Source organism: Trichechus manatus, unplaced genomic scaffold (genome assembly GCF_000243295.1).
Source record: "Trichechus manatus latirostris isolate Lorelei unplaced genomic scaffold, TriManLat1.0 scaffold00058, whole genome shotgun sequence".
NCBI classification, from domain to species: Eukaryota; Metazoa; Chordata; class Mammalia; order Sirenia; family Trichechidae; genus Trichechus; species Trichechus manatus.
Window position 1 is genome coordinate 2,488,000 of NW_004443994.1, and position 23,729 is coordinate 2,511,728.

At 37.5% G+C, this 23,729-nt stretch overlaps 1 protein-coding gene across 2 annotated transcripts in view; it reads left to right on the top strand.

Moving 5' to 3' along the window:
- Positions 1–2,782: 2,782 nt before the first annotated feature.
- PKN2 (protein kinase N2) overlaps positions 2,783–23,729 on the top strand; it is a 178,065-nt gene continuing 157,118 nt past the window's right edge. For both annotated transcript variants that reach the window (XM_023733358.1, XM_023733359.1), the window contains exon 1: positions 2,783–2,896. In XM_023733358.1, coding sequence (XP_023589126.1) covers positions 2,849–2,896 — 48 coding nt within the window. In that variant the 5' untranslated portion in view covers positions 2,783–2,848. The remainder of the gene's footprint in view (positions 2,897–23,729) is intronic.

Here is a 23,729-nt window from a genome sequence, read left to right on the forward strand (position 1 = left end):
AAGTAAGAGAATCCCAAAGGAGAGCCAGAACTACTACCAGTAGTAGTAGTAGCTCTTAGTTACCAATTAAATTAAATTTACCAATTAAAATTAACACATTTTTCAGATTATCAAGCAGTTTCTATATTGTGTCTACCTCCCTTTTGTGTTGTGCTACTTTCCCCAGGATAACTAATCTCAGAAACAATTCCTTTATCTTTTAAATCTGTTTATATTTGTTGCTTATATTTATATGCAATATATAAAATTATCTTCTATACTTGTTTTAGCAATAGAAATATCTAAGTTTGAAGTCTTTTTCTATGATAAAATTTTGGAGGAACTATTATGCTTTAAGTTCAATTTAAATAAGGATTCTATCGTAAAGTTGTCCTTCAAGCAGCATGAATAGGTTAAAACAAGCAGGTGATTGGCAATCAAGAGACTTAGGTTCTAGTCTCCATCTCTGCCACTAATTAATAATGTGACCGTCCTTTTAATTAGTTAATCAAACTCTGGCTTATTTTTTTTCTACCTATAATAAAACAGCTAGACTAGACATTGTCTCTTTGTAATTTTAAAATTCCATTGTGCTGAAATGTGAACATTTTCTTATATCTAAATTTATTTTTAGCAAGAAATTCTCACTGACTCCTGATTTTTAATCTCACCATTATTAAGCACCTATTATAGCATTGCTATGAGTTGGAATCGACTCAGTGGCAATGAGGTGTGTATGTCAGCCATCTCAAATCCCTTCTGGAGTAAAACAAACAAAAAAAATTAATTCCAATTTATGGCAATCTCATGTGTGTCAGAATAGAAGTGCACCCCATAGAGTTTTCAATGGCTGTAATCTTTCGGAAGTAGATATCCAGGCCTTTCTTCTGTGGTGCCACTGGGTGGATGCAAATCTCTAACCTTTTGATTAGTAGCTGAGCTCAAACAATTTGAGCCACCCATGGAGGTAGGCAGGATAAAAATAAGCAAAATACATCTGCATGCGGTATTCCCCTAACACTTCTGCCTACCATTTAAAATTGCTTTATAGTTGTTGGGGCACGAATCTATTTACCCAAAGGACTCCCCAGTTACTTCAGTGACAAGGACTCTCAATCATGATTGTAACTTCAGGGCCTAGAAAACTGCCCAGCTCTTAGTTACCAGAGTATAATTATATCCCGGCTTTTCCAAGTGTTATTTCATATATTTTAATTATCATTTTTAACAAAGGCAATTCATTAAACACCTAATACTTGTAAAACGTTTGAAGCACACATCAGAAAAACTCCTTATCACATATAAGTTGGAGTTTAGAAAATGTGGTCACAAAACTCTATACTTTCAATAAATACATGTTTGTTGAATTAATGCATAAGACTTCAGGAGACAAAACATAAACAGGAAGTCTTAGTTAGCATCGCCCAAAAGATCTTAGATGGGATACAAGTACATTCAAGTATACCACTAACGCCCTTCCTCGTGTAGCTATCTACCTGAATACCCTACGACCTTCTCCAAATAGCTTTTAACAAAGCCAAAGTACATCAGGTTCAAATAATCAAAGAATAGGTGGTTGCCTAGAATACTCATTCACAGTTCAGAGAAAAGTGACCTGTTAAATATTTTGATATTCCTGAATACTATAGTGTCATTTTTTAAATCTAAACTTACACTGCTTAGCTCTATGTTACTAAGTAGACTGTTAGCTTGGCTGTTTATTACACCAAGAAAAGTTGGCTCTTTTCCATTCACAGGACTGATCCCAGCCCCCTTCACAAACCCTCCATCCCCAAATTCAATTAAAACAATTCAAGCAGCCAGCTAATTAAATTCTGACCGCAGTAAAGTTCTTCAGCCCAAACCACAGTAGTTTAGTGCTGGAGGAAAAGGCATCTTAAAGGCTGTGCATTAAAAGTTACCAGGGGATTGCGAGCCGTTTATATTTCTTGAAAAGTACGGACTATACTCCAGTTTAGACAGCTGTGCACCTTGCTGGTCGGGAAGGCGCGCTGGGAGTTGGGGCGAGCAATAGGCGAAGACTAATAGCTTGGGATGACAGGATGCAGATACTGCATCAGGTTTGAGCCCCTAAGCTCTTTGGGTTGTGGGACTAGACAGGAGCCCATCTAAGACAGGCCCAAACTTTGGCAAGAGAAAGAAAAAGGTGGCATCGCAAAAAACAAGCATTTGCGCTCCAGAGTTCTAGCGTTCATCGTGAGGCCGTTAAAACACAGCAGGAAAAGTGGGCGTGGCGTATGTTTTCTTCCTCTTCCCGCCTCCCCAGAGACGCAGGCTCAGTCCTTTCCCCTCTTTTTCACCCGGGCCGGGTCCAATGGCTGCCCCCGCCGCAAAGCCCGGTGGGGGACGTCGCCCCACCCCTCTCGCCTCTCCCGCCCTCGGGGTCCGCACCGCCCGACATCCCCCGCCAGGCGAGAGGCGGTGGCCGCGGCCATCACGTGTCCTGGGAGCCGCCAAGTGAGGCCGCTTTTGCGACGCGGTGACAGCCAAATGGTGCGACAGGAGGAGCTGCAGTTGCGGCCGCAGCGCCCCGCACCGAAGGCTTGAGGCAGCTCCTGGCGTCGCCCAGAGGGAGCGATTGAGCGGAGCTGAGTCTGGCGCGGGCGGCAGCGGCAGGCCGGCAGCGAGGGGGAGCCTGCTAAGAGTGCCCTCGCTCCCCACTGCTCTCCGATGAACCGGACGAAATAATCCGCGCCTCTCGCAGGGGCAGCGCCTCCATGAATTCCTAGTTTTTTTCTTTCTCTCCCCGTTCCTCACCCTCCCTCCCCCCCGCCCCCCGGCTCCCGTCCCGCCTTCTCCCTTCGCCAGCGACGACCGCGTCCAGGTGCGGAGTCCAGAGCGGAACGCAATGGCGTCCAACCCCGAGCGAGGGGAGATTCTGCTTACAGAGCTGCAGGTAAGGGCCGCGGCCCGGGTGGGAGGCGCCGGCAGAGGAGAGAGGGAGAAAGTCTGGCGCGGAGTCGGGGGCCGAGGGAAGCCCTGCGGCCGCCGCGCCCCTGGCCCGCTAAGTGCGGAAACTCGGGGATGTCACTCGGGAGCCGCTTCCTTTGGGAGCCGAACCCGTTTCCCCCGCCAGAGCCCCGGCCTGCCGCCGCTTTAATTTGATTCTACCTACCAGAGGGGACCCCATCTCTGCCGCTGCCTGCCGGCCGAGTCTGCTCTCGCCCCGTCCCGGGAGCGGTCAGCTCACCGCCCCCTCCCTCGATGTCAGCCGCCCGCGAATGCCCTGGCCGCCCCCTCCCTTCGCCTGCGGGGCCGGGCCCCGACATCCCCCCCCGTACTTAGCTCCTTAAACTCCTTTGAATGACTCCCAAGCTGTTTTCTCGTCCCTCCCCTTCCCCTCAGACTCCGCACAAAGAGCGCCCCCATAACTTCCAGCCCCCAGAACAAGTTTTCTAAAAAGGAGTCTCACCGAATGCTTGTTTCACTTCATCGACCTTCATCAGGTGACGGACTGCCTTTCTTCTAATTTAAGGGCTACCTATTATTCTTTTTTTTTCTAACCAAGTGATAGCTGTATGGTCTCTTTCTCGACTACCCCCTGCTCGGATCCGGAAGCTCAGCTGATGCTTTTCAGACGTTCATTTTCCCTCCCATTTCAACACCCGAGAAAGAGCTATAGAAGTTGTTTACGAATGAGAAAGCAGTCAACGAGGGAAAACATTGGGCACCACATGCCTGCACAAGATGAGAACAAAATAGATCCCTTAATTAGCTACGTCCGTATTGAGTAGCAGTATTATTCTTTCCCATTTTTAGCTAAATATTTGATGTAGGCACGATTTTTGTTTTTAGATTTCTGTGATGTACGCGGGGACTCAAGCTGCCCTGGCGGGTTTATTTTTCATCACTTTGGAGTGTTCCAGAGATGTTTACGTTTGAATTAAGACGTCATGCTTTTTTTTTTAACTTATTTTGACTTGTTCTGATATAGTCATCTTTTAAGTACTCCAAGATTGGAGACAGGAATTAACAAAGAAGGGGGGGAAAAAAGCGTGCCTACTCATTTCTTTTTGTGGGCTGGGCTGGGCTGTTAATTTTTTTGAAAGGACTGAATCTAGAAACTGAGGGGTTGATTCTTGATGATGTCAAAATTAAGTATTGCAACTGGTTCTAAATTTCTTGTCTTCAAATGTATTTTTTGATAGATTCGTACATAAGTTTGGTTTATTGTGTAGTCAGATGGAACCTTGAAAGGCAGTGCTATAATACTTGGTATTTCCTCTACAAAAATGAGATTTCAGCGTACACCAATGCAGTCTTGCAGATTTGAAACCCTTTTGAAATGCAGAGCTGGATTTTATATCATGGAAAATGTTGCTATATAGTATTTTAATTACTGTTAGTCTCTTATAAGTAGATATTACAGTATGCTCCATTTGCTGAATAAATGAAATTTTTTTTTATTAAATATACAAAAGCTTTTAAAATGAGGATGGTTTAAGGCATATTGAAAATACATTGCCTAGTCTTGAAACATGAAAAGCATACTTTTTGGTTCTGACTGAAAAAAAGTCATTAAAATGATAGGAGCATTTTTTTATTTGAATAGAGTAGCTTTAAAATTATGAAGTGTTTGGCATCTTTATTTATATTTTTTAGAAAGTTGGCATAAAATACTCTTATTTAGAAACTGGGATTGAAAATACATTGTATATTAAAATATAACATTTAGGGTCTTTTAATAAAGTCAGTTTTGGCAATAACAAGGAAACAAGTCAGAGAAATAAAATTTAAATATGAAGATTTTAAAATGAGACCCAAGGAGGGGAACACCTCATCTAAAGTTAGGCTTCTATATAAACTAAATTATAACCTCCTCCTGAAAAATAATAGTTCTTGTGTATTACCTTATAGGTTGCATTTTTCTTGATTTATTTGACTCCCAGTTCTAATAAAAGTTATTCTATTTGACTTTACCGTTTGTTAAAATATTGAGTATTACATCAGTTCCTTAGGTAGTGATAAACGTTGTTTCACCAAGCATGCGCATCTATTCAAACATTTTATTATTTTGTTTGTTCATGAACCTAGTATAGCATAACCAATAGCTATTAAACTTTTTTTTAAAATCAGATTTCAAAAGCTTCTAAATTGTTTGAATTCATTTAGATTGAAATGTCTAATACTTCTCTACCATACGTATTTTAAGTATTTAAATAGTAAGGCCATGTGGCAAGTTTTAAAATGTGTTTAATTGTTTAAAATGGTTACTTTGCCATATCTTGTGTCAGAAATATACTTGTATCAATCTCAAAGTTACATATTATAACCAAATTTTTATGAAATTGATGCTTATGTAGAAACATTGTATATGCAAAATGTTTTATTTTTCAAATTTTATTTTAAGGACCATACCGCAGAATTTGGAATACTTTACTACTAAGATGGAATTGGCTTATTAATAACCTTTAATTGTAGAAAGACAAACCAAGAAAACCTGAAACTGCAGTACTTTGCCTTGTTAGTTACTGTAATTTTCTAATGGAGTAGTGTTTCCAATTCTTGCTGGTAATTTAGCAAGAAGGAACAAGGAAGCACTAATAAAGTGCATAGAAACTTTGATTAGAAGTTTCAGAATGTAAGGAAGAATATTTGCTGTAGTAAAAATAGGTGGTTTAAAAATGTACACTCAATTGGCAGTTTGTAATCATTTCATAACTAATTTGTTGTGTAGTATTTCCTTTATTGTTTATTTGAAGTGTAGTGGAAAACTTAGATGCCTTTGTGAGGCCAAAGAAATAAAGTTTATTTCCAAGGAAAACTGGATTAATGAAAGCTATAAAGGATCTCTGAATGAAAAATGTTAGCTAAAATAGTAGTTTTGTAGAATGCTGAACCAGATATTGAGTAGCATACTAATAAGGTTACCATGTTGATTATTGGAAATTCGTCGTCTTCATCAAAATGTCTAATAAAGTGTTAGGCTGGAATCTTAAATTTCATTCCCTGTAGAATTTACTTAGGCAGAGGTGACTTGCTCAAATGGAAGATTGAGGTAGTCTTGAATTATAGGGGTTAATTTCAACAAACATTTGTTAAGTATCTACAACAGCTATATTGGAGGATAGAAAGATGACATAAGATTTTCACTTTCAAGAACTCGAAGAGAATACAAATAACATTTGTTGATTACTTGCTGCATATCAGACTGTGTACTAGGTACCCTATATACCTTATTGTTCTTCAGAATAATCCAGTTGGATGAGTGTTATTCCATTTTACAGATCAGGAAACTTAAGTTCAGAATATTAAATAAATTGCTCATGGTCACACTGTAAGTCTAAGTTTGAACCCAGGTCTTATATTCATCACAACATGATTCTTTAAACTGCCACAGTTCTGTGGATTCCTAAATGTTTTCCATTTCAATATTATAGTTGTGTACACTTTATAAAAATTGACTAAAAATGTAATTAACCAGAGTTTATTGTAATACACACTTTATATTACCTGTTAGATCCCTCTGTAACAGGAAAAAAATGATTTCCACATTCTGTTTGGTAGTCTGTAATGTAGCAGTACTGGAAATAAGGTATAATTTTCTACAGAGAATAACAGTACAAATAACTTTCTTGCAGACTTTCTTCATTTAACAATTATTCTTTCTGATGAAAGGTGTCATGTTTGCCAAGAACCTTTCAAAAGATTTAGCATTTTTCTGTAGACTGTTAATAAGATGACCGTTTATTTAAAATTTTAAGCTCATGTCCAACCTAGCAATGTGTTTGGCACTTAGTAGTTGCTCAGTGCATTGATGAGAAGGCTGCATTTGTCACCTAGGATGAGGGATATCTATGGACTGTTTTAAGAGAAGTTGATTATAATCATTTTCCATAAAAATGACTTATTTTTCTTTAATTTGCATTTTAATTCCTTCTTTCTAAATATTCCCTGGAAAAACATGAAGGAGATTTCTGCAGTGGTTGTGTTACACTTACTATATATAACACACTGGTATTTTACCCATTTAATGGGAAATTAGGAGGTGATGTCTAATTTTGCAGTGATACTAGAAAGTGGAAGATCTCAGTGAAAGGAGTAGAGTTGGAAGGTGTCTTAGTTATCTAGTGTTACTATAACAAATACCACAGGTGGATGGCTTTAACGAACAATTTTTTTCTCTCATAGTTTATGAGGCTAGAAGTCTGAATTCAGAGCACCAGCTCCAGGGGAAGGCTTTCTTTCTCTGTTGGCTCTGGGAGAAAGTCATTGTCATCAGTCTTTCCCTAGTCTAGGAGCTTCTCAGTGCAGGGACCCTGGGTCCAAAGGACGCACTCTATTCCTGGCTCTTCTTTCTTGGTGGTAATGAGGCCCCTCTCTCCTCTCTTCTCTCTTTTATATCTCAAAAGAGATTGACTCAAGTTACAACCTAATCCTGTAGATTGTGTCCTGCCTCATTAATTTAACTGCCTCTAGTCCTGCCTCATTAACATCATAGAGGTCAGGATTTATAACACATAGGATAATTACATCAGATCACAAAATGGAGGACAACCACATAATACTGGAAATCATAGCCTAGCCAAGTTGACACGTTTTGGGGGGACACAATTCAGTCCATAACAGGAGGATTAAGATTTTGGTGGTGGGTGGGTTGGGGGAATATGAAAAGGTAGGCAAGATGAGTAAGAGATACTTTATTACAGTTTTTTTCCAAATTATAAATGTAGTACACATTCATTACAGAAAATTGGGAAAATGCAGAAAAACACAAAAGAAAAGCTGCTCGTTTGACTTTATCATGGTTATTAAAATCTTGAGAACATTATTTGTATCAGCTTTTCAGATAAATCGTGATAAAATTTGCTTCACCAAGTATGCCCATCTGTTCAAACATTGTATTATTTCGTTTCTTCATGAAACTAGTAAAGCTTATCTTTTGAGTATAGCAGTCTATGGAGCATCACTCAAATATAACTGACAAGGTTATCCAACTTACAGGATACTTGGCGTTTGAGTCCATTTCCTCTTTTCTTTCTCTTTATCTCATTTTTTAAATTAGAATTTTGAAGGAAAATGAGGCTCAGAGAGATTTAAGGTGGAAAAAGCTATCGATTAAAATTTCTGTGTTACTGGTTCTAGATGAGTAGAGCTAACTAGCTTTATTGACTTTTTTGTCTCAAAATATTTTGGTTTTGAGACTGTGCTTTGAGATACAGTTAAGAAAAGTAAAGAGGACAGTATGGATTTAGTAATAGATAGTAATGATACATAGCAACAACTCTTGAACAATACGTTGATACATTGTGGTTATTCAGCTTAGATTTGGTGATTGCTACTCTTTCAAAATACTGGAAAGATTATAATTTGTGGGACATAAATATACTTCCTTCATTGAGTAGAGCCATACCATTAAATTATTTTCCACCCCTAGGTAAAAGTCTGTAAAAACTAGTGTTACAAAATGATGGGTCTAAAGTGAATCATGTTTTCCTATTATCTCTCATTAGCATAGTATATGGGTAGTTCAAGTCTCCTACAACTCCCACCTCTCAAACATATGGTCCGTGTTGAAATAGACGTAGGAGCATCTCTTAGGCATTGTCTCTTCACTCCAGGGCTTGGCATCTGATTCCTTGGGCTCTCTTCTTTTTAGTTTTGAAACTTGATATGATGGTAAATTTTCATGCCGTTCACCTATGTCTCCTTTTAAATAGATGGGAAGAGTAGAGAAGTAGTTTGCAAAGGATGAAGTGTTACTTCCATAAGCATTTATGATATTTGATTATAACAGTTAATTCTGCATCATTTTCCTAGTAAAATGTGCTGTATTGAATAATTGTCACATCTGTATTCTGTTATTTCAGAAACCAGTTTTAACCAGAGAATAACAAAACCACATGACATTTATTATGATTAACTTTTAATATACAGCAGAGTTAAAACTTGACAGCAAAGTTGAAATCTTAGTTAAAAGCTTTAAAATTTTGAATGGGTAAAACACACTATTGGGAAATATCTAGATTTTCTTAATGTCTAGATTTTCTTAATTTAAAAAATTTTTTGAAACTAGCCCTATTATCACATTCAGATTTTAACAGTCTCATAAAATTTAAATTTGTTCAACATTATGCTCAGAAATACTGTCTATAAAAAGAGAAGAACAGGAAGACCTGAAAGTAGTGGACTTGATAATAATAAATACCTTAGATTAGAAGCTAAATGATTTGTCATATTATAAAAATAATATTATTATTATGTTTGAAGACCATTCTATTCCAGGTACGGGATTATGTGAGTCAGGTATTCAGGTATTTGTACAGCTTGTCAATAAAGTGCTGGAGTTAATCAGATTTAATATTAGATCTAAAACAGATATTATTCCTCTCTTGCACAATTTACTGGTATTTACAAATCTGGAGTCCTAAATGTAGTTTTTGTCATCACTAAGCTATCTTTTGATGAAAAAAATTCTTTATTTTAATGAAGTCAAGGTTATCGGTCTTTTCTGTTACCATAATTGGTTTTTGTGCCTTGCATAAGAAATTGTTTCCTACCCTGAGTCTAAAAGATATTTTCTGCCAACAGTTTTGAAGTTTTATTTTTTACATTTAAGTCCTCAATCCATTTGAAGTTAGTTTTTGAATATAGAATAAAGATCTGAGTTATCATTTTTTAATATTTAAAATATTTTGAAATATAGAATATTTTTATAATATAAATTTAACATATTGCCACATTTTTCGGCTTTTAGGAGAGAAACATTTCTGAATAGCCTTACTTGATTAATTTTGACAAATAGAAGTTAACGTTACATCATGCTAGGTTATATAATGAACTGTGAATTTATCCTTACTAGATCATTAGTCCTTTGTGGCGCAGTAGTTAAGAGCTCTGCTGCTGAGCAAAAGGTCAGCAGTTTGAATCTACCAGCTGTTCCTTGCAAACCCTGTAGGGCAGTTCTGCTCTGCTCTGTAGGGTTGCTGTGAGTCGGAATCAACTCGATGGCAGTGGGTTGGTTTGGTTTAGATCATTAGTTGATTTTTCCCTTAGAGTCACAGTTTGTGGTTCTTCTGTGTTTTGTTTCATCCCTTGAATCCTTGAATCAATAAGAGATGATTCTTGATTTACCTCTTCTTAGCTTCCTATCATATTCCCCATAGTTCAATCAAACCTTCTATATTTTCTGTAAGTCCAACCTACCGTTGCTCCTTTGTTCTCAGCAAGTCGCTCACCTAATCACTTTCTCTACATGAGTACATGGTATTCAACCATGTGAATTTTCTCAACTTTTTACTTTAAACTTTCTTGGAGTTTTAGTCATTCTTTAATCTTTTTGTTTACCCATGTTTAAGGAAGAATTGTTTCACCTTGCTAAGGCTGTACTTTCCTGGACTTCTGCTTTCTTTGGAATATCACGCCTCACTCCCTTGCAGAATGAGGCTTTCATTCTCCCTACTTCTTCTCCTTTACCTAAAGATACGTTCACAACTTTCCTATTTTTAGTGTATTCTTTCTTTGATACTGTTATCCCCTCAGATTTTTCTGTGCATCCTCATACTTGTTTAAAGAAATTTCTTAGTTGCCTCTACTTTTACCATGTATTTAACTGATTTAAATCCAACTTCTGCCTCAATTATTCTGTTAAAAATATTCTCTTAAAGGCATCAGTTCCCTTTGCCAGTCTTCAGAGGCAATTGACACTGCTTCATTTTCCTGAAAATCCCTTTTTTAAGCTTTGTGAACACTGTACAATATTGGTTACTTTTCTTTCATTATATCTGCCATTTGCCACGACTCCTTTCTTTTGCTAACTCCTTTCATAGTTAACTGTTCCACCTGTTTCCTAGTCTGTTTCTCTTCTAATTTATCCTTCAGATTAACCCCTAGAATTAATCATTTTGTTCTATCAGGGTTGCAGGGAATAGAAACCCATTCAAATTAGCTTAAGCAAAAATGGGGGAAAAATTACATTTTATTAGAAAGCTGCAAGGACATCTCATTTAACCAAAGGATAGCTAGCTGCCCATGAGTACTAAACAGAAAACTGGAGGCTTGCTTTCTCTTTAGGGCTACGTGTTCACGCATCTCTTCATCTTGAGGCTTGCTTAAAGCTGCTTTATATTTTCTCTGTATACTGTTCTCTGTTCTCCTGATGTGTGGCCCCTGGTGGCACTCCTAACTCTTTGGTTTACATCAACCCTGCAAATCCTGTACCCATAGCTAACTGACTCACTTGTTCTGTGCCACGTTTCTAAATACTTGGATGAGAAAATCTGATTGGCCTCACTCTTTCAGTCAACTATGGAAAGATGGGGTTCTTTCATACCAACATGGCTTCAGGGGCCCTCCTATGAGATGGGGATAGGGACTGTTCTCTAAGAAGCACTTGAGGAAGCACTTTTCCTGCTTAAACCCTTTTAGTGACTTCCCATTGATCATAGAGTGAAAGCTATTAAAACGTCCATCATCTGGCCCTTATCAGTCCACCTTGGTATCTTTGTAAAGGGAGCCCTTGTGGTGCAGTGGTTAAGTGCTCAACTGCTAACCAAAAGATCAGCGATTTGAACCCACCAGCCACTCCATGGAAGAACGATGTGGCGGTTTGCGTCTGTAACGATTACATCTTTGGAAACCTTACGGAGCAGTTCTACTCTGTCCTGTAGCGTCACCATGAGTTGGAATTGACTTGACGCCAACAGGTTTGGTATCTTTGCATATGCTGTTTGTAATTTTAAGAATGTTAATACTGATTATTTCTTCCTGAAAGACTTTTTGACAAATTGGGCACTCCTTAAAATTCTGCTAAGAATAATATATTCATTGAGTATATGACTATATGAATATCATATAATCAAGAAAATATTCCTTAAATTTTTGATGAATAAATTTAGTGAATTGGTCCTTTGGTCCACTGGCAAATTAGCCTATTTCCCAGTTTTGCAGTTTCTGCTCTGAAGACAGAACTAGGACTTACTCATCTTTATATCCCTAACACCTGGCATATGGTTTATGATTGACATGCATAAATAAATAAATCAAAAGATTCTTTTTATTCTGTAATCTGCCAAACCTAACTTCTCTTTATTCCTAAAGGTTTTTCTTCCCTGGTTGTCCAGGCTAGAAATCTGCTGGTCACTTTTGACTACTATTTCATCCATTTCAGTTGATTCTACCATTTATGCATCTTGAATTCATTCATTACTTTGCCTCTGCCCAAGTTTGGGCCTTCATTGCCATTTGAATGATTATAATGTCTTGATATTCTATCTCTACCTCGAGTCTCTTTTTTTTTTTTATTTAGACTAAGTACAACTGCTGAGGGCATTCATGATTCAGTGGGAGATTTCTTGCCTTCCCTGTGGAGACTTGGGTTCGATTCCCAGCTTACACACTTCATGAGCAACCACTACCTGTCTGTCATTGGAGGTTTGCATGTTGTTGTGATGCTAAACAGATTTCAGTAGAGCTTTAGGCTAAGATGGACTAGGAAGAAAGGCCTGGCAATCTACTTCTGGAAATTAGGCAATGAGAACCTTATGAATCACAGTGGTTCAGTTGTGCCTGGGGTCACCATGAGTCAGGCTGAGTCAATGGCAGCTAACAGCAACAACAACAATAGGAAATAAGGAGGAAGGAGGTTAAAGAACAGGCATAAAGGTGAGGACAGAAGAGCCGGCCAGAGGACCACCACTACCCTAATCCTTACTTGCCCTAGAAACTCCAAATTTTCTTTTACCTTTAAGGAAGAGCAGTTCTACTCCCCCAGATTCTTCTTAAATTGCATTGCCAAATTGATCAGGTGTTTAGTAAATAAAAAACCAATCTCACTGCTGTCGATTCTGACTGATAGTGACCCCATCGAGTTTCGAAGGCTGTAAATCTCTGTGTGTGTGTGTGTGTGTGTGTGTGTGTGTGTGTGTGTGTGTGTGTGCGCTTTAGTGCTTTAGAAGAGGCTTACAGAGCAAATTAGTTTCTCATTAAACACTGAATACACGTATTGTTTTGTGACATTGATTGCCAACCCCATGATGTGTCAACACTCTCCCCTTCTTGACCTTGGGTTCCCCATTACCAGCTTCCGTGTTCCCTCTGCCTTTTTGTCCTTACCCCTGGGATGATGTGCCCATTTAGTCTTGTTTTGTTTTATGGGCCTCTCTAATCTTTGGCTGAAGAGTGAACCTCAGGAGTGACTTCATTCAGTACTGAGTTAAAAGAGTATCCGAGGGCCATACTCTCGGGGTTTCTCCAGTCTCTGTCAGACCATTAAGTCTGATCTTTTTTTGTGAGTTTGGATTTTGTTCTACATTTTTCTCCAGCTCTGTCTGGGACCCTCTATTGTGATGCCTGTCAGAGCAGTTGATGGTGGTAGCCTGGCACCATCTAGTAGTGCTGCACTCAGTCTGGTGGAGGCTGTGGTAGTTGTGGTCCATTAGCCGTTTGGACTAATCTTTCTCTTGTGTCTTTGGTTTTCTTCATTTTCCCTTGCTCCAGAGAGGGTGGCACCAGTGGAGTATCTTAGATGGCCACTCACAAGCTGTTAAGACCCCAGGCACTACTCACCAAAGTAGGATGTAGAACATTTTCTTTATAAACTGTTATGCCAGTTGAGCTAGATGTCCCCTGAGACCATGGTCCCTAGCCCTCAGCCCAGTAATTCAGCCCCTTAGGGAGTTTGGATGTGTTTGTGAAGCTTCCATGACCTTGCTAAGGCTGTAAATCTTTACTGCAGCAGATTGCCACATCTTTCTCCTGCAGAGCCGTTGGTGGTTTCAAACTGCTGACCTTTTGGTTAGCAGTCAAGTGCTTTAACCACTGCACTGCCAGGGTTCTTTTAGTAAATAAAAGAACCTATATTTAATAGGACCAATCCTGCTTAGACAGACAACAGTTTTAGTTGTAAATAGTAAAGCTTATTTTTTTGCTAAATCACTAAAAACTGTCTAATGTCCTGGAGGAGGAGAGAAGATTGTTTTCTCTGTTAATGAGCCTGTATCAATTAGGAGTACCTGTTTTATTAATAAAGATATTTGACCATATCAAGTGTTGATGCATTATCAGTTTGGTTCCTAAAAGTAAGGAAGCCTCATTGAAGATACTTATTCCTTAAGCATTTTGCAACCACTGGGTCATGGATCAGTGCTGTTAATGATGATATTTTCACAATAAGGATAAGATGGTGTGAGTATGTATTCTGTATATAGTGACATAAAGTTGCCAACTTATAAATAGATGGATTGCCGTCCATTCTGAAATTTTGCCATTCTTGCCTGCCTGTCCGCCTGCTTCCCTCCCTCCCTCCACGCATCTCTCCCATCTTTGATGTTAAAGTGTACTCTCCTTTAAGAAATGATGAGCGTAATAAATAGTAATATCCTAAATAAAATATCAGTGATTTTATATATGTCCACTAAATTACTTTTCAGAAATTTTACTGATCAGTAATTTCAAGGTCTAGTCAAAATTGTTGGTCTAGTAGATAATTCACATTTTGGAATCATATGAACCTAGGTTTAAAGTCCTTTTCTGGCATATATTAGGGCAGTTCTGCTCTGTCCTGTAGGGTCTCTGTGAGTCTGAATCGACTCGACGGCAACAGGCTATTATACTGTTCTCGTGTGGATTGTTAAGTTTCAAAAGCAATTTTTCTTTAATGGTGCTTTAGATGAAGATTTACAGGGCAAATTAGTTTCTCATTAAACAATTAATACACATATTGTTTTGTGACGTTGCTTGCCAACCCCATGATGTGTCAGCACTCTCCCCTTCTCAACCTTTGGTTCCCCATTTCCATTCGCCTAGCTTTCCTGTTTCCTCCTGCCTTCTTGTCCTTGCCCCTGGGCTGGTGTGCCCATTTAGTGTCGTATACATGGTTGAACTATGTGTATTATTGTTTGTTTTATGGGCCTGTCTAATCTTTAGCTGAAGGGTGAACCTCAGGAGTGACTTCAGTAGTGAGTTAAAAGAGTGTCCGGGGACCATACTCTCAGGGTTTCTCCAGTCTCTGTCAGACCATTAAGTCTGATCTTTTTTTGTGAGTTTCAGTTTTGTTCTACATTTTTCTCCAGCTCTGCTTGGGACCCTCTATTGTGATGCCTATCAGAGCAGTTGGTGGTGGTAGCCTGGCACCATCTAGTTGTGCTGGATTCAGTCTGATGGAAGCTGTGGTAGTTGTGGTCCATTATCAAAGCAAGTTTTTTTAATAAAAATGGGGGCAATTTCTGGCTCAAAGGGCTGTTTTAAGTATAAAAATAATGATGTATGTAAAGTGTCTAGTAGATAGTCAGCCCTTAGTAAACCCTTCTTTCAGGTTTAAATTTTAAGATTACAGTACTTCATTTTTGTTTTAATACTTAAGTTGTATGGTTGATAGACTAGCCTAAATTGGGCATAAAAGACTTTAAGAACTGATCATAGTTCATAGGTTAATGTTTTGGGTTGGTTTTTTTTTTTGTTTCCTCCTTTGCTTTACAGAAGGGACAATGAAGATAAATGAAAGATGTGGATATTTTCATGATTATCTTAATTTAAAATAACTGTATACTGAGATTACGTGATTTAAAAAATTATAAATTGATATATGATCAATTTCTAGTATTGGGCTTTCATTTAAGAATCTAGTATGTTGTTTGTCAAGCAAAAAAATTGTGCGTTATAGCAGTTTTTATTGCATAGATGTTTTAAATCATATTAATGAATATCGAGTTATATCACAGTTCAGTAGATTTTATGGGACAGTACAGATCCTTTCATCACATCAGAGGCTTTTGGACTTTTTATAAATTTGAACTAAGATTATTTATATTCAGAGTTCAAAATGGTCCTGCACATTTTAATACTAGAGAAACAGATTCATAGTAATTTATTTCTGAATATTAATAAATATCAACTCTGTAATTGAACATGCTTGAGCTTTGATGTGTAAATTAAAATAACTGTCCAGTTGTTGCTTATTGCTTGGCATAATTGAATTTACATTTTGTTGCCATGGAAACCTTTGCACTCCACTGTCAGCAGAATGTGCATTTTACTAAAAAATTCTGTCCTAGTGTATGTTTTTATTGTATTGAAACCTCATAGAAATCCTATACAAAATTCTACACTTAGTAAGTCTTTAAAAACGGTGGACCTTTCCTTTTGTTTTCTTTGTTTTGGCGGGATGCCGAACAGTTCTTTATTTCAGCATAGTATAGTGGTAATTATAGAGAAGGAACTGTTGTTGGTTATAAATAAAGGTAGCTCATACAAAATAAAGAGAACCATGTTGAAAAATACAAGTAGTATAACACTGTATTTGTGGGTCATTTTTGAGTTTTAAAGCACTTTCACATATATTATTTCATTTGATTATTAAAACGACACTGAGTTAGGAATGGGAGGAGTTATCGTACCCAATTTACAGATGTTTATGTTCGCACAGTTTACAGATGTTCATATCTTCTGACTTTTATCCCTTTTAGTACCCTGCACAGTTCCAGTATTATCAACCTTTAGGGCTTTAAGGTTGTATGTTTTTCCTTTAGCACACCTCAATACAAAGAAAACAAAAATCCTTACAACTGGACCAGTAAGCAGTATCATGATAAATGGAGAAAAGATTGAAGTTGTCAAGGATTTTATTTTAGTTGGATCCACAGTCATCGCCCATGGAAGCAGTAGTCAGGAAATCAAATGACGTATTTCGTTGGGCAAATCTGCAAAAGACGCCTTAAAAGTGTTAAAAAGCAAAGATATCACTTTGAGGACTAAGGTGCACCTGACCAAAGCCATGGTATTTTCAACCACCTCATATGCATATGAAAGCAGGACAATGAATAAGAAACACTGAAGAAGAAGATGCTGTTGATTTATGGTGTTGGTGAAGAATATTGAATATACCATGAACTGCCTGAAGAACAAACAAATCTGTCTTAGAAGAAATACAGTCAGAATTCTCCTTAGAAGCAAAGATGGAGAGGCTTCGTCTCACATGCTTTGGACATGTTATCAGAAGGGACCAGTCCCTGGAGAACAACATCATGCTTGGTAAAGTGGAGGGTCAGCAAAAAAGAGGAAGACCCCAATGAGATGGATTGACACAGTGGCTACAACAGTGGGCTCAAGTGTTGCAACGATTATGAGAATAGCGCAGGACACAGGGCAGTGTTTCATTCTGTTATACACAGGGTCGCTATGAGTTGGAACTAACTAGACAGCACAAGCAACAACAACAGTAACGTCTACTTGCTATTGTGAGCAAATGAATTGTGGTAATAAGTGTCACACAGTTAAAACAGGCATACTCTCTTCATTTCGGTGGTTCCCAGAGAAACTTTATTTTTAATTGCAAAAACTGCATTATTAATACATGTATATTTGAAAGAGTCACCTTGAAGGCCATCAATTCTTATCATTTAGGTATTGCCAGCTAGACAGTAAATGAAAATTTCTTTTTTGAAAATCTTTCGTTTGTATAAATGTCCATAGAGCATAGAGCAGAGGTTATAACTAACATGCTTTCAGGGTCAACGCAAATGACATAAATTAGTGAAGTAGGTGAATGTAAGTGATATGCATACATTGTATAAATGGAAGTGACTCTGAACTAGTGAGCACATAAAAAAGCAACTGGTGTCCACCACTTCTAAGCTGTGGTCATACGTTTCCATGTGGGCCCTTACTGGCTTTTATTAGGAGATATTTTTCCAATTTTATAATTTTGGTTCAAGTTTTTAAACTACTGGTCTGTATGGCCATCTCTACTACTACTTTATTAAATCAAATGTTTAAGTTACTACCATATTCAGGTACGATTTTATATTTTAAGAACTATAGTATTTACAAAGGACCTTTCCACTACCCTTTAGAATAAAAAAACAGTTGCCGTTGAGTCGATTTCGACTCATAGTGACCCTATAGGACATAGTAGAACTGCCCATAGGGTTTCCAAGGAACGGCTGGTGGACTTGAACTGCCGACCTTTAGGTTAGCAGCCGTAGCTCTTAACCAGTGCACCATCAGGGCTCCATCGTTTAAAATAATACCATTCAATAATACTTCTTATGGTGATAGAAATGTTTTATATCCATTTGGAAACTGTCCATTATGGTAGCCACTAGCCACATGTGGCTTTTGAGCACATGAAATACGGCTAGTGTGACCGAGGAATTAGCTCTTTAGTTTAAACAGCTCCATGTGGCGAGCAACTCCTGAACTCAACAGTGAGGCTCTAGAAACTAAGTTCAGTTGCTGAGACCATCATAAAATGTTACAGGTTCAAATTTTAAATAAGATTTCAGACAGCAATAGAAGACATGGATTTAGGTAATACACAGTTTCTACATGGATTGTACAGCTGTTGCTTTAGGACTTCAGAGGAGGGGGAGTGGTCACTTTAAGATAGACTTTAGAGAGGTGGTGGTTGTTAGGTGCCGTTGAGTCGGTTCCAACTCATAGTGACCCAGTGTACCACAGAACAAAACACTGCCCGGTCCTGCGCCATCCTCACAATCGTTATACTTGAGCCCATTGTTGTAGCCACAGTGTCAATCCATCTCATTGAGAGTCTTCCTCTTTTTCGCTGACACTTTACTTTTCCAACCATGATGTCCTTCTCCAGGGCTGATCTCTTCTGACAACATATCCAAAGTATGTAAGACATAGTCTTACCATCCTTGCTTCTAAGGAGCGTTCTGGTGTACTTCTTTCAAAACAGATTTGTTCTTTTTTTGGCAGTGCATGGTATATTCAATATTCTTCACCAGCACCACAATTCAAAGGCGTCAATTCTTCTTTGGTCTTCTTAATTCATTGTCCAGCTTTCTGATGCATATGAGTGCGATTGAAAATACCGTGGCTTGGGTCAGGCACATCTTAGTCTTCAAGGTGATATCTTTGCTTTTCAACACTTTAAAGAGGTCTTTTGCAGCTTGCCCAATGCATAAGTCTTTTGATTTCTTGACTGCTGCTTCCATGAGTGTTGACTGTGGATCCAACTAAAATGAAATCCTTGACACCTTCAATCTTTTCTCCATTTATCATGATGTTGTTTATTGGTTCAGTTCTGAGGATTTTTGTTTTCTTAATGTTGAGGTGTAATCAGTCCATACTGAGGACTGTGGTCTTTGATCTTCATCAGTAAGTGCTTCAAGTCCCCTTCACTTTCAGCAAGCAAGGTTGTGTCATCTGCATAACGCACGTTGTTAATGAGTCTTCTTCTAATCCTGATGTCCCATTCTTCTTCATATAGTCCAGGTTCTCGGATTATTTGCTCAGCATACAGATCGAATAGGTATGGTGCACACCTTTCCTGACTTTAAACCACAAAGTATCCCCATGTTCTGTCCGAACAACTGCCTCATTCCTCATGAGCACAATTAAGTGTTCTGGAATTCTATTCTTTTAGAGAAGAGGTGGATAGAATTTACACTGGCTTATGAGGACAGGTAGAATTTTATTAAGAAGAAAAAATTGTTTTAGGAGGGTGGGATAGTAGGAGCCAAATGCATGCAGGCAGGAAAATTATTTTGTTTTTCATTCAGAAGGCTGTCCAAAATTATGTCCTTTTAACTTTTTCCTATTTTGACTGGCATATTATTTGATAATTAAAGCTGGCCTTGATATATTTCTGATTCTAAAGTCTGTTCAGCAGCTCGAGAAGTAGCCATTGTGCTGTTTATTCTTTCAGGTCAGCAGTCAAAAAGATGTGAAAATGTACACTTTTAAAGACGAGCTTTACTTCATAACGTATTTATTCATTTTGCTTGGAATAATGCAAATTTCATCATCTTTAAAGTTTTTCAGCTAGTTAACGTGTTTTAATATGATGAAAGATAATTTAAGTCAAGGAGCTATAGAAATAAGCAAACAAAAGCTGTCAAGCACTTAGTTTTCATGAGGTATCCTAATATTAGTTGGAAACTTTTTTTTTCCTGTTAATAATCGTTAGATCTTTTCTTCAGGGAAATTATATTTTCTTTGCAACATTACATTTGAAATATTTTGTATTCTGTTAATTGATATGCCAATTTAAAGGGCAGATTTCTTTATTAGTTTGGCCAGGAAAGTCTTTGGCTAATGATACAATGATATTTTGTGTTAAAGAAAAATTATAAATTAAAATATACTGAAATTCCTGTTGAAATGTCACCTAATGAAGGAGCATTTCCCTGGTTACTGTATCTAAAAAGTAGCAATGTCTTCCATTCTACCTTCTAGCACTCCCTGTCCCCCCACTGTCTTCTTGTTTTATTACACACATTAAATGAAATAACTAAAAACATGTTGCCACTGAGTCGGTTCCAACTCATAGCGACCCTGTAGGATGGAGTAGAACTGCCCCCATAGGGTTTCCAAGGAGCGGCTGGTGGATTCAGACTGGCGACTTTTTGGTTAGCAGGCAAGCTCTTAACCGCTGCGACACCAGGGTTCCAAATGAAATAAAGTAGTTATTAATTTATTTGCCTGATAATGGGCACTCAGTAAAGATTCTTGCCTAACCTTCGTGTCTTTTAAAAATTTCTCGTCTTTTTAAATGTATAGTGATACTTAGTAGTGGTTGTTTTAGTTTACGTTAATAATCTGCTAATTATTTTCATGTATGACGATAAACGCTAAAGTATGCAAATGATTTTACGATTTAGAGGACTTTCATTATTAATAGTTATTTTAGCTACTATATATTGAGCACCTCTAATGGGGCAGGCATATACCTGACATCTCTCTCTTTTTCTCTCTCTAATCCGCAGAACAATTTTAAGAGGTATTGATTTATATTTATTTACAGATGAGAAGAACTGAGGTGTAGAGAAGTGGTTACTTGCCCATGTTTCATAGCAAGTTAGCCCAACAGGTATTTGAAACTAGGTCTGCCTAAATCCAGCCGATGTTCCTTTCACTGCGTATTTTATATTTTAATATTTTAAGCAATTATAAGAGTATATAGTTTTTATTTTATAATAAACATTTTCTCCCATCATAGAATGTGATTTAATTTGTAGAATGAGAGTTGCTATAGAGTTCCAGGAATGACATAATGTGGTAAAAAGCAGAGGCTACTAGTTTATAGGTCCATAAAATACTTATTGAGACAGGAATGTATCCATTTAGCTTAATCTCATTTTACAAGTAAGAAAACTGAGTCTCAGAGAGCTTTTTTCTGCCATCGCTAAGTAGAGGAACTGGGACTGGAACTAAAATATCCTAACTCTAGAAGAGCATAATTTTTAATGAACAACCTTGATTTTAATACAGGTTAATGTAATCATGTCTGTAGTAAGTGAATCAGAATTAGAAAGGCTTTTTCTCCTTTTTCTTTAAGAAAACCAAACCCATTGCCATTGAGTCGATTCTGATTCATAGTGACCCTATAGGACAGTAGAACTGGGTTTCCAAAGCTGAAATCTTTACAGAAGCAGACTGCCACATCTTTTTCCCATGGAACACCTGGTGGGTTCGAACCGTTAACCTTTTGGTTATTAGCAGCTGGGCACTTAACCACTGTGCCACCAGGGCTCCTTCTTTAATTTCTTTATTGAGGTATAGTTGATGTTTAATAGGCTGCATATATTTAAAATGTACAATTCGATAAATTTTAACATATCCATACACCCGTAGTGACAGTCAACATCACGAACATATATATCACCTCAAAATCCTTTTGTGATCTTACCTCCTTCCATTATCCCCTCCCCACTAATTACCAGGCAATGACTGATTTGCTGTTAACCTTTGGTGCACATGCTCCCCACTGCAACCCAGTTAGCACTTCATCCTGATATTGCCTGCATTACTCCTGCCAACAGGCAGGAACAGTACTGGCCTTTTTTTTTTTTCCTACCCCACAGTGGTAAATGAGTGAGCTTTGACCTGTTCAGGGCAATATTAGGGGAGAATAAAAGATCCTGTAAAAACTGTGCTCACCATGTCTTATTCAGGGGCCTAGCCCTCTTCTGTTTTATAGTGCTGGGGGTTTATCATAAATTTTGTTGTTGGTTAGCCATAAACCTCTCTTTCTGAGGCCACTCTAGGGTTAGTTTTATGAAAAGGAGCCAGGAGCCTTGTGCTAGTTTACCATCTTGTCTCAGTTGAGTCTGAATATTCCTATTTTCCTTCTGTTTCTTCTGTAAACTTTGTATTGTCTTGATTTTTGAAAAACCCAGTTTTTAAACAGCTTTGTTGAGATATAATTGACGTACAGCAAACTGCCCATGTTTAAAGTGTACAACTGGTTAAGTTTTGACTTATTTGTAAATTACAAAAAAAAGTTGCTATCTAGTCAGTTCGTACTCACGGCGACTTTATCTGTGTCAGAGTAGAACTGTGCTCCTTAGAGTTTTCAGTGGCTGATTTCTCAGAAGTAGATCATCAGGTCTTACTTGTGACTTGTCTATTCATACATGAGACTGTTAAAAGCAATCAGTGTAATGAATACATCTATCATCCCCAAAAGTTTCTTTATTAGTCTTTGTTACCCTTCCCTCCTCCCACCCTCCCCAGGTAGATATTCATTTATTTTCTGTCATTGTAGATTTCTTTGCGTTTTTCTAGAATTTTATGTAAATGGAATCATACATTATGTACTCTTTTATGAGGGACAGAGTCTAGCATCTCTTACTTAACATAATTATTTCTAGATTTGTCCATGATACTGTGAATTTTAATACTTCATTTCTTTTTATTGTTGAGTAGTATTCCAGTGTGTATATATGTCATAATTTGTTTATCTGCCTACCTGTTGATGAACATTTGAGTTGTTTCTAGGTTTAAGCTATTACAAATCAAACCGTTACGAAATTTGTGTATAGTCTTTGTTTGGATACATGCTCCTCTCCCACCCCGCTTGGTAAATGCTTAAGAGAAAAACCGCTGAATCATGGTAGGTGTATGTTTAACTTCTTAACAGAACTGCCAAATTGTTTTCTAAAGTGATTGTGTCATATTACACTTTCAGCAGCAGTATATTGAGAGTTTCATTGCACCACGTGATGTGGTCAGTTTTTAAATTTAAGCCGTTCTAAAAGATGGGTAGTAATGTCTCATTATGGTTTTAATTTGCATTTTCCTAATGGCTAATGATGTTGAGCATCTTTTTATGTGCTTATTTGCCATCTGTATGTCTTCCTTGGTGAAGTATCGGTTCAAATCTTTTTGTTCCTTTTTTAAATTGGGTTGTTTGTATTCTTGAGTGCTGTATTCAGTACCTTTGTGGGATATGTGAATTGCAAGTATTTTCTTCCATTATGTAATTTGTCTTTTTATTCTCATAGCAGTGTCTTTCCATGAGCAAAAGTTCTTAATTTTGATGATGAAGTCTAGTTTATAAATTTTCCTTTTATGAACCATGCTTTTTGTATCATATTTAGAAATGTTTGTTTAAACCAATGGGACAAAGATATTCTCCTTTTTTTTTTTTTAGAAATCTTAACAGTTTTAGGTTTTACGTTTAGTTTTATAATGCATTTTTAGTTTATTTTTATGTATAGTGCTGGGTTGAAGTTCATTTTTTTCAATATGGGTATGTATTGTTCCAGCACCATTTGTTGAGAGACGTACCTTTTTCCACTCAAGTGTCTTTGACCTTGTCAAAAATCACTTGTTCATATATGTGTGAGTCTATTTCTGCTCTCTTTTTCCTCCGTTCTGTTGTTCTATTTGTTTATCTTTATGCCAGTCCCACTTCGTTTTGATACTGGTGCTTTTTTTTTATTTTTTATTTTTTTTATTTTATTGTACTTCAGGTGAAGGCTTACAGAACAAATAGTTTCTCATGAAACAGTAGTACACATGTTGTTTTATGACATTGGTTA